The sequence below is a fragment of the Castanea sativa genome, chromosome 4 (genome assembly GCF_040712315.1).
Source record: "Castanea sativa cultivar Marrone di Chiusa Pesio chromosome 4, ASM4071231v1".
Classification (NCBI taxonomy): domain Eukaryota; kingdom Viridiplantae; phylum Streptophyta; class Magnoliopsida; order Fagales; family Fagaceae; genus Castanea; species Castanea sativa.
Window position 1 is genome coordinate 45,308,945 of NC_134016.1, and position 11,603 is coordinate 45,320,547.

Genomic DNA, 11,603 nt, shown 5'->3' on the forward strand with positions numbered 1-11,603 from the left:
AGTACTCAAAATTTTCAAATTAAAAACTAATCATTAAAAACTATTTTCCATAATTTTATTTAAAAAAATATATTTTACCTAAAGTTGAGCAAAAAATTTTAATTAAATAAACTTGAAACTTAAAAGACTTAATCGAAATAAAGTAAAATTAAACAACTAAAATAAATTTTGATCAAAATTAGAAAATGCACTTTATATTTTTGCATTTAGTAAAACACTTCATTATTAATTAAAATAAAAATAAAAAGTTTGATAAAAAGAGTATTAATATGAGTTTATCCAGACTCCATAAAATAATATTTATCTTAAAAAAAATAAAAATAAAAATAAAAAAACCCACCAAGGTGAAGCCAAAGTCACCGAATAATAAAGAGTGGTTGTCCCAATCGGCAAAAAAAACAACAGCATGTTTTTTGGCTTGCAGACAGCCCTTTTTCTGCAGAGGAAACTTCCTGGAACCACTTACATACACACTTCACATTCTTAATAATTACCATTATTAAAAGGTTTAACTTTTAAGCCCATAGGTTTCTTCGCTCACAGAGAGAGACCACCTTTGACACATCCTACGATTCTTCCTGGTACCCAGAAAAAAAAAAAATACTAATGTGACTGAAGTTGACTTGCTCTCCTAGTAAAAGGTAAAAAAAAAAAAAAAATGCTTGTGATGTTTACATAGAATCTTATTAGATTTATTATTAAAAAAAAAATTGCTTGTTTTTGTTTTTGTTTTTGTATTTGTTCTGTGTTATAAATTTGTGATATTTGTTAGTTCTGATGGGAAATTTTGGATTTTGGAAATGGGGTTTTGTTGTTCTATCTTTAGGCTATAAAGGGTTGTGTTGTTTTGTATGATATATGAGAACAATGTGTGTGAATTTGAGATTCAGCTTCAGGAATTTTGTCTATTTTTAGATTGTTTTGATTGTAAATAATGGGTTGGGACTAAGAAACTACGAAATAAGAAGATGTGTAGGAGTATGCTTGTTGGGTTAGCATCTTTTGGAGTGCATTTCTTGCTTTAGGCGTGTAAAAATTGTTTAATTTTCAGTTCTGAGAGTAAGAAGAGTACTTTGTAAGATAGGTAATCTATTTTGGGGTCACATATAATGCTAATTGGTGTGTCCTAAATAGAGGTCAGGCCTTGGTGTAATGGCAAGTGCCTTCCACCAAAAATGACAGGTCGCCTATTTGAGTGGAGGAATCAGTCTCTCAATATATATATTATTGTGGATAAGGTTGTCTACCGATCACCTTTCCCAAGCCTCTGCAAAAAGTGGAAGTTTTGTGCCATGGGAACAACTTTTTCTATTGTATGTGTCCAAAACTCCAAATTGTGAACTCCTGAATGCTTCATTTTTTTTTTGTTAATTAGGGTTTTAGGGTATTGATTTTGATAAAAAAAAAATTGTGTTAATGTTGGATCAATCCTCTTATTTCGTCTGGCAGTTGTGTTCTTATACTTTGGATATTGCAGAATTTCTGTAGGATAGTGAGGTAATGGGTGGGATTACTTCGAAGCGGGCAAGTCCTAGACAGGCTTCATCAATAGGATCTAATTCATACTCATGGAGTCATCAGAATCATCCACAGCCACCATACACACAATCAAGCCAAGAGTATTGGCAACAGCCGCAGTTTGCACCTCCACCTCCGACGTATGGGGGTGGTCAGGCCCCTGAGCCAAGAAGGCGGTTAGAGAGGAAATTTTCAAAGATAGATGATAATTATATTAGCCTGGAGCAGGTATATTGTCTAATGCATGCACATTATTTCTAATGGATGAACTGGTGTAATTGGAGAATGTCAAGATATTGCTCATTTCTTTTGAAGATTTAATGTGCTTTCACTAGGAATGTGTCCAAGGGTGTGCTTCATAGTGAAAAAGTCTGGTTCTTACATCTTGAGTTTTTTTTTTTTTTAATAAATATTTTCAATTTCCATTTTAACTACAGAGAAGATGTTTAATATTATCATTGTTGTAATTATATTTGAGATGCTTAACATTATTATAGTAGGACTTTCACATTGATGGCATAAACTGATGAATTGGAAGTGCATCAAGTGTGAAATGTTTACTCTTACCTCAGTGATGTTATTTTCTAACACTTATTCAATTTTTTTTTTTTTTTTTAAAGAAAAAATTATTTTCTAATACTTCATGATATGATCACAATTTACACTAAAAGGCACATGGTGTTCTTATAAGAGTTGTATAGGAGTACCTTTTCTGCTTTAGGGGATGGTGCCTTGGTGAGGCATTGGACACTGCATGCTATGGTTATATTTTTAAAAATTTGCTTTGTTCTATGAGTGAATCTCTAAAGGAGTTGTGGTGGTGTTAAGCATGTCCTGCATGTGGTCAACCTCATGGCATGAACGTGGGATAATGTATCTCCGCTTCATATTTAGTTATGTTCTCACTCAAATGCATAATGTATTTGCTTTGTTCCTCATATACGTCAACCTATTTTCATATATTGGTTTACTCTTGGTGAAAATGCAACTGGTTGATTGCATTTGTTTATGGCTCGCTATATCCTGATATTTTCTGTCTTTGAAGTAAATCTGAATTTTTAGATAATTGTACTTACTGGTTTCTATGTCTGCATGTTGTCATGATGTTGTTGAAGAAAATATAGATAATTTTTTGTAGAAAATTTGAACTTTTAAAATAGTCGTTCTTATGATTGGCATATACATAATGGTGATTTTAACTGGTCAGTGGCATAATGACATTGTAAAATTCTTTACTTACCTCAGGTTACTGAGGCATTGAAACGTGCTGGTCTAGAGTCTTCCAATCTTATTGTTGGTATTGACTTCACAAAGAGCAATGAGTGGACAGGTTTGGCCTTGTAATGGTGCATATAAGCCCATCTTTCATTATTTAGTAAAGTATGTTTAACTTGCTTTCATATCAGGTGCAAGGTCATTTAACAGGAGAAGCTTGCATCATGTTGGAGATGAACAAAATCCTTATGAGCAGGCAATATCTATTATTGGGAAAACATTGTCTTCCTTTGATGAGGATAACTTGATTCCCTGTTTTGGATTTGGAGATGGTATCTATTCTATAGAGGTGTTACATTGGTATTTTCTTTTTGAAATTCATCCTCTGGATAACTAAGATTATATATAATTCTACACATTGGCAGCATCAACACATGATCAAGAAGTTTTCAGTTTCTATCCAGATGACGAGAGATTTTGTGATGGATTTGAAGAAGTATTGGCACGATATAGAGAATTGGTCCCTGTTCTACGACTTGCAGGTTTGAATCTGACTTATTCTTTTCACCTTCGTATTTTTACTCATGGTTTTTTCGTCTCCCCTTCCTGAAACAGGGCCAACATCATTTGCTCCTGTCATTGAAATGGCCCTCACTATTGTTGAGAAAAGTGGTGGCCAGTATCATGTGTTATTGATAATTGCTGATGGACAGGTACCGTGTCTCTGCTCTTTTCTTTGTAACAATTAATAGGGAGACTCCTGATCAAGATGAACATACTTCAAAAACTGATATTATTCTGCAATTTCTAGTACCAAATATCAGAGGAAAAAGAAATTCTTTAGTGTTAAATGATGAAAGTGCTAGATTTCAAGAAATTATGAAGTTTTTGTTTAATTCCAATAGAAACCTAAAATCCATCATTTTGAATTTAGCCATTAATGAAACTTGTGTGACTCTGTATATCTAGTGACCTTCCTTCCAAGGAAACTTGGAATACACAAAGTTTATTTGAAGAGATTGTTATAATTCTCTGTTATTGTTAATAACAAGAGCAACTGAAATAATTACTATAATTATTTAAACTCGGGAGAAAACACATTACTATAGGGTATAAATGGCAGAGTTCCTAGGTCACCGAGAATTTGGACTTATTTGTGTGAAGGGCTTATCAAGTAGATTTCCCTGCCATACGTATGGCTACAAATATCTAATAATATTAGTAGCCTCTCAGATTTTCCTCATTAATGAAAGGATTAAAAATTGAAGCAGAATCTTAGAGTGAAGCTCAGGAAAGGCACAAAGCCAATATTACGGAACAGTGAAGCTTCATAGGGTATTTCTGTCCAGGTGCAGGTAGTAACATCGCATTGGTTGATGGCTTTTTCTTAGAGGAAGCTGGACCTAACAAGTTTTAAGATTATAGCCAAGTTCCAGTTGAACACCTAATGTCTATATTAGTATAGCAAAATGTGCAACTGGGAAAGCTTAAGTTTTTTATTGGAAAGTTTAATTGCAATCAGGCATGCTACATTGGTGAGCTTGTCTGTGTTTGGTGTTTGTTATTTCAGATTGTTTATATCATATACCTTAAAACCGTGGGTTCTTGCAGGTGACAAGAAGTGTTGATACCGAGCGTGGTGATCTAAGCCCACAAGAAAAGAAAACTGTTGATGCAATTGTGAAAGCAAGGTATTTCTTATAATTCTCTTTTTTGTAGTTAAATACACTTGCTCAAAAAACTTTTTTAATATTCTTGCAATTTGCAGTGAGTACCCTTTGTCAATTGTTTTAGTCGGTGTTGGAGATGGGCCATGGGACATGATGAGAGAATTTGATGATAATATCCCTGCTCGTGCCTTTGATAACTTCCAGGCAAGTTTCCATAGCTATTTGGATATCATTCTGCTCTATTTTGGAGCTTGTATCTTTTGACTTCTTATTGGTCAATGTTTTATTGAGAACTAGAGTGTTCTTTTGGCTTTTGCAGTTTGTGAATTTTACAGAAATAATGTCAAAGAATATGGATCGTTCCAGAAAAGAAGCAGAATTTGCTCTAGCTGCACTGATGGAAATACCATCCCAGTATAAAGCAACACTAGAGCTTAATATATTGGGGTAACAATAAATGAATTTTCTATTGTACTTGATGGTTCTGCTGTACCAGCATATAACAAAATTCATTTGCCATTTATTCTTTTTTTTTCCCCATTGTTCAATCAGTGCAAGTAGGGGGAATGCTATAGACAGGATTCCTCTTCCCCCACCCATGTATGGTACAGCTCCCTTCAACACCAGAAAGTCTTCACAGTCAAGCAGTTTTCATTCAAGTGCACGTTCTTCTGGTGTACATGAAACTGTTGGTGTCTCAGCTCCTCCAAGTTTTGCTTCTGATAATCACGTAATGAATTCTTCCTACTTAAGGAATTGACTATGTGCCTTTGATAATCATGTCATGATGGCAGTCTTAAAATAGTGATGGCAATGTCACTAAAAGTAGACTGTTGTATCCATGTGGTCTCAAGTCAATTTGAGGAATTTTGAACTCTTTTTTTTGGGTGGTCCTGACAGGTTTGTCCCATTTGCCTTATCAATCCAAAAGACATGGCGTTTGGTTGTGGACATCAGGTAATGCAGTTGGCAATTTTCTCAAATCTTTTCTTCAAGCCTAGATGAAAGAATGCATATGTGACTTAGATTTTATGAATTTTCAGACATGTTGTGACTGTGGAGAAGATCTTGAGTTATGCCCCATTTGCCGGAGCACCATCCAGACCAGAATAAGGCTCTATTAACTGGGAGCTGTTCTACTGGCAAATTTTGAGGTTGGCCTCAACTTTAGCTTCCAGACTTTTCCGGTCTCTTTGCTGGTTAAGAGTTGGTGCTGGATTTAATCGGATGCAATGCCAGATCTCATAAAATTAGAGGCAAGGGGTTACTCATCAGATCTTGTGCCTTGTATATTTTGTGTTCTTATTAATTCATAAGAATATCTTGTGTCCTTTTCATTCCTAAGGTTCATTTAAAAAATTTATTGGACCTGGTTATAGTAAATCAAAATTGCCGCTCTTAGGTGCTCTACCATGGTTTGAGTTTAATCCTGTTGTCATTGCAGTAAATTTTTTCATCACTTTGTTCCAAATTTAGTTAACTGTATAAAAGTAATTTTCCTTCTCAGTCAGTAAGAGCTCAGTAAGCATTCAGTTTGTGGCATGCATTAGAGTTTTTCCAATGTCATCTTATAAACATGATTTTGCAGCCAAGCAAAACAAAGCAATAAACGTGTAGATAGTGGTTCTTATAAAGGGTCACATTATTAAGTGACCATTTATTGTTGTTTGGTTGACTAGAGATTAGCTAAGTGGATGAGCCACAACGAATGCGTAGAGTATCCTTGGAAGGAGGGAAATTGCAATGCTACATGGAGCGTATAGCACTATTAATGTTGTACTAGCATGCACAATATTCTTGATCATTTTTTTGTAAGCATTAATATGCTAGATCACTTTTGTAAGAATCTCCAAATTTTTGAAGCATCGTTATTCTGGATACAAACACAATTGAAGGGTCTTTTTTTTTCTTTTTTTTAATTTGAAAATATCTTCTGTAGCCCATTACATTATGTGCTGCCTGTTCCAACTCGTCACAATTTTTATCAATTCTCAGTTTCTTCAGTCTGCCAAAAATCATTTTTTATGAGATTGTTCATGAACATGTATCCACGGTGACATTTTTCTTCCAGCATTCTTGTGTGACTCTGAATGCGATTTGTATTGAGACTGGAACATAACTAGTTTGTTCAGATTTGGTAAAGCTGTTCCATCAGCCAAAGACTTGTGTAAATTCAGTGAATTTTTAAAGATGATCGAATTGACTTTTGCATGCAAATCTATAGAGGCTGAAGAGACTGAAATTTTAGCCAACTTGTTTCTCCCCAAATGTGTTACTGCCTTGTGGAGTTGTGGGATTGAATTCACTCGAAGTAGTCACTTTTCTTGAATGCATATTTAATTGGCTTGAACCAAAACACAGCCAAATATATAATCATCTTTACACCACAGTATTCAACACAGTCCATTTCCCTCCTGACCATCACATTGCTGACAAAAAACACTATTCTCTTGCTTGAAGTCATTTGATCATTGGAAACCTTTTGTATTTCCGTTCTGTTTGATTTAGTGGTGTAGTTGGAGCTTGGAGGGTCCTCGGGAGGATGCAAGCCAAGGGCAGTGGCAGCTCCCTCAAAATGTTGGTGTATTGGCTATGCACATGGCATTGGCCCACCAAAACACTCATATATTTGATCAAATAGAGGCAGGGTGGTCTGGTTAACAACTCTTGCAGCGTGACAATGGAAGAAGGTGCAAGAGCTTTAGTAACGATTTAGAAGGTTCTGTCATGTTATGTTCACTCTGTTGAGTACGACATTTCGGGTAACAAGATTATGCCTCTTAAGGCTTTATACTGATCCCTGGTGCTCCTCAGGTTCTTTCTTGAGCAATGTAACACTTATACAAACTGGTGGATATGGCAGTGGTTCTAGATGAATCTGATACTTAAGACTGGATGCTACAATCATACCTCTACAAACCAGTACTAAAAAACAAGGCAGAAGGTTCTCAGTCCTCTACCAAAATAGCTAGAATGTTATCATTGATCAGCCTCTCTTTACCTGATGGGAGTGCCTTAGTTACTGGTGATAACTCTAACAATAGGTACAGTTTCAAAAACGTAGTCTACGCAACTGAAACTTAGGTCACAAGCATTTGTTCAACACTCGCTGATTGGCAATACCATAATTGGAGTCTGGCTAAAGATAAAACTTAGGTGTTGTACTTCAAGTTTTCCAAATTAAATTCAAAACAATACGATTACACTAATTAATGAGTCATGGTTGAATTTAATTGTGTTTGGAGATGACAATATAATTTTTTCTACATTGATAAATATAATCACATAGTCAATATATATAAAAGCAGAGACCTTATGTGAGAGTGCATGAAGTCCTGCCACGTGGTAATCTAATATTGTATTTAACATTTTTTATCTTTTTTCATTAAGTTTTTTTAACCGTTATCCAATAGATTATAGTAACTCATTTTTATTATTATATAAATTTAACATTTTTTACCTCTTTTTATTATATTTTTTTTACTGTTACTCAATAGATTATAGTAACTTTTTTTTACTGTCCTGCCACATGGCACTCTAATATTGCATTTAACCTTTTTTACCTTTTTTTATTAAGTTTTTTTTAACTGTTACCTAATATATTATAGTAACTTATTTTTACTATTATATAAATTTAACATTTTTTACCTTTTTTTATTAAGTTTTTTTTATTGTTACCCAATAGATCATAATAACTTCTTTTTACAATTATATAAATTATGAGCTGTTCTTGACAATTAGACCCATTAAACCAAAATTAATTCACTATAAAATAAACTACCTTTTAAAAATAGACCAAACCTTATGAAAAACTCAATTCAGTTCTTACCTTACGTATTATAACCCAAGTTTGACCGTTTCACATGTAAATCAAAGCAAAAACTCTTACCATCTTACAAACTCTCTTCTTCCTCTCCCACGTATAGGTGATACTTCTAGAAAATCTCATTTTTATGAAATCATGTCTTCATTTTTCCCCAATTTCAATTCAATATACTTTTGTCTATTAATAATGTTCTATGCAATTTATGCAGACAAATTCTCTGTCATCGACCAGTGCAACAAAAATATATATAAATCTTAAGATCTTTGAGGTTGCTGAAATAATTGACAAGTGCATATTTCTAAAATTTATAATAACAAAAAAGTCTAATAAATATCATATCCTATCTCACAAAATGCCATTAACTTAATATTTTCTTTAAATTCAATGATAGGAATGGTAAAAAACATGATCCTATACAAGAAATACCAAAAATAAATGCAAAAACAATTTCATAGGAGGATTTATCTTTAAATATTACGAAGACAATAGTAAAGATAAAATGCATTGAATGAGATCTTATGAAATAGGTTTGTTAATCATTTCAATTTATACTCATCATTTACGTAAAAAAAAAAAAAATCATACATCATATTATTTACATTAAAAAAATAATATATATTAATTTTAAAGTTCATTGCAAGATGTGAACTGCTGGGGTATTGCAATAATAAGTAATATTGATACATTCTATGCATACTTTGTAAAAGGAATGTCAAACCACAAGCAAAATCATTTTGGTATGCAAAATGTGAAATAAAAATAAATCTTTCTATCCCAAAGTTAGAGGCACTCACATTAACTACATACTCTCAAAATATTTATAATATGTTTATCTCACTATAACTACTATATATATACAATTGCAAACTACTTCAGATACATGATTCAAATTGAATTTTTTGATGCAACAATCAAAACAAATTTTGTGATATTTGATTGAGATGCCGAGAAAATTCTAATTGAATCTGCAAGATATTTTGCTGAAAAATAAAGTGAGGTACAACTTATTTAAATTATTATAAAAATATTGATATTGGAGAACGAATTCCACATGATTCGAAAAAGAAATTAGGAAAAAAAAGAATTTCTCTACTTCATTTGAATGAATTCAATCTCAATGATGGTTTTGAAAATTACATAGTTGCTAAAATTTTTTATGCACCTTCAAATGATAAAAAGGTGTGGAAGAAAAAAAAATACATAATTCAATATGCTATATTAATTCTTTTTGCTGCACTATTCCAAAATTAACAAAAATAAAAAATAAAAATATTTGCAAAAAAACTGTAACATCATTAAAATTTAATATAAATGCAAATACTATAAAAAATCTTAGCGACAAAGTTCAAACTTTGTAAGATCCAATTAAGAATCTCTCGATGCCAATTCATCAGTGATTAACACAAATGATGCAACAAAAGAAAAAAAAAATGATGAAAGCTCAAAAATTGAACAAATATGGATGGACTAAACTTCAAATGTTGAAGATAGAGAAACTGATGATGATAACAAGCATTATCATACCTTAATAACAAAGATTGAAGAAACAAAAAAAAAAATCGTAATGAAGCTTTTTATTACATCATATAATAAAAATTAATAATATAGAATGAATTAATATGTTTTTATCAACTTTTATTATACAATATCACTCCAAGTGGTTTTAATTATTGCTCATTACTTGAACAAAATAATTATAATAGATATATGTGAGCAATTTATAATTGTTACTTTTTATGATGAACTCATTACTAACAAAGTTTTATAATAAATATGTTATAATATATGTCTAATATTTTTCAAAAACAAATTTACATAAAACATTACAACAGTATCCGTGCATCGTACGGGAAACTTACTAGTTGAATTTAATTAAGAAATTAATATCACATACAGAAAAGTGTACTTGAGTTCTGGGTTAATGCAGTTTTGGAACACCCCTACCCCACCCCCGGCCGCCGCGAAGTTCCTGGCATATCTCAGAGGGTGAGATGGTCCCATGTTTGAAAAATTTTAAACGATACACAATGGAGTACAATTTTTGTAGACAATACATTTGTAAGAGAAAGCAAGACAATTATGTAGAAATTATTAATTAGACATGACATAAATTTGTACGAGAAAACAAGACTTTATTATGTAGAATTATTAATTAGACATGACATAAATTCCCATGATTGACTCAGCAGAGTGTCACTTGCAATCACTTGTAGCATCTATGGAATAAACCATTTGGGTTACATCAAATTATAATTGATAACCACCATTTATCAATTACAATCCCTACAAAACCAAACCCCAGCTAATACACTTTTTGTGAGTGAGAGATCAAAGATAATGTGCGTTAAAGTTGTGTGTGTGTGTGTGTGTGTATAAAAGAGAAACAAGAGAGATTCCCAACCTATCTTCAAGGGGTAAAAAAACCTAAGAAAGAAGAAAGGAGACAGAGATAGGCCAGTTCCAACTATAAGAGACAGTCTCACGAGCCACATTATGAGACAAAAAAGTTAACATTCTTGGAGACAAAAGTAAAATCACAACAAGACAGAGAGCCTAAAACCCTTTTCAAGCAAGAGAATAAAGGAGCTAAAAACCAAGGGGGAGGAATGTAGCTGCAAAAGAGCTTCAATATCTCCTTTGGAATCTCCTTCAAAGTTTACATATTGGAATTTATGGTGGACAGCGAGTTTATTACTTGAAAAGCTGCATAGGCTTCGCCTTGAATCCATTCTGTAGGGGGGAAGAGATTTGACTGGACAAACACAACATCCCCATTTCAGCAGCAACATTAAATGAAGTGAAAGAAGCATGGGTTAGATGGCGACATCGAAATTAACCTTCACCTAACCTAATTGTGAAAGGACACCAACATATGTTTGAGGTTGAAACTTGAAACTAGTAAGGACCAGATATAGGCCTTCTTATTCTTTTCAGCATCATTTGTAGGATTTGGGGATGTGCTCAGGAAAAAATGGTTTGGTTAAAGAATCTCCAAATATTTTCAAACAGGACAGTAGCAAAGAGAGTAAACTTGTGACCTTTAGCAGGAATCTTCGAAAATTGATGTGGAAAGATGACATATTTTACAAGATGACTTGGAGGCCTTGGGAAAACTGTCTGATTTTTCTATATTTGGTGATAAGCTCAAAAATGAGATAAAGTAGTTTCAATAGTTGAGCCATCATCATTAGTCATTGATTGCAGCAACCTAATTTGAGAATGAAAAGGCAAAAGCTGATGCAAAATGAAAACTATTACGCCAGTTCCCCATCATTGGCCAAAGATTCCAAAATTACTGAAAACAACTCTATCTCATTTGAAGGTCACTACCAAATATAAGAAAATAAGATAGTTTTTTCAAAATTATTTTTTGA

The 11,603-nt window shown here is 32.9% G+C and overlaps 1 protein-coding gene across 2 annotated transcripts; it reads left to right on the forward strand.

The window, feature by feature from the left end:
* The first annotated feature begins 395 nt into the window (after positions 1–395).
* Positions 396–5,830, forward strand: LOC142631678 (E3 ubiquitin-protein ligase RGLG2-like). Of its 2 annotated transcripts, none has more exons than XM_075805908.1 (12): positions 396–641; positions 1,478–1,746; positions 2,764–2,848; positions 2,925–3,065; positions 3,159–3,275; positions 3,349–3,446; positions 4,345–4,424; positions 4,502–4,607; positions 4,723–4,850; positions 4,956–5,133; positions 5,304–5,360; positions 5,447–5,830. In XM_075805908.1, exons 2-12 carry the CDS (start codon positions 1,501–1,503, stop codon positions 5,525–5,527), a joined length of 1,317 nt encoding a protein of 438 aa, XP_075662023.1. In that variant the 5' UTR covers positions 396–641; positions 1,478–1,500; the 3' UTR covers positions 5,528–5,830. The 2 variants fall into 2 exon arrangements, with proteins under 2 accessions (XP_075662023.1, XP_075662024.1); XM_075805909.1 differs by lacking the exon at positions 396–641 and adding an exon at positions 1,174–1,313.
* The last annotated feature ends 5,773 nt before the right edge of the window (positions 5,831–11,603 follow it).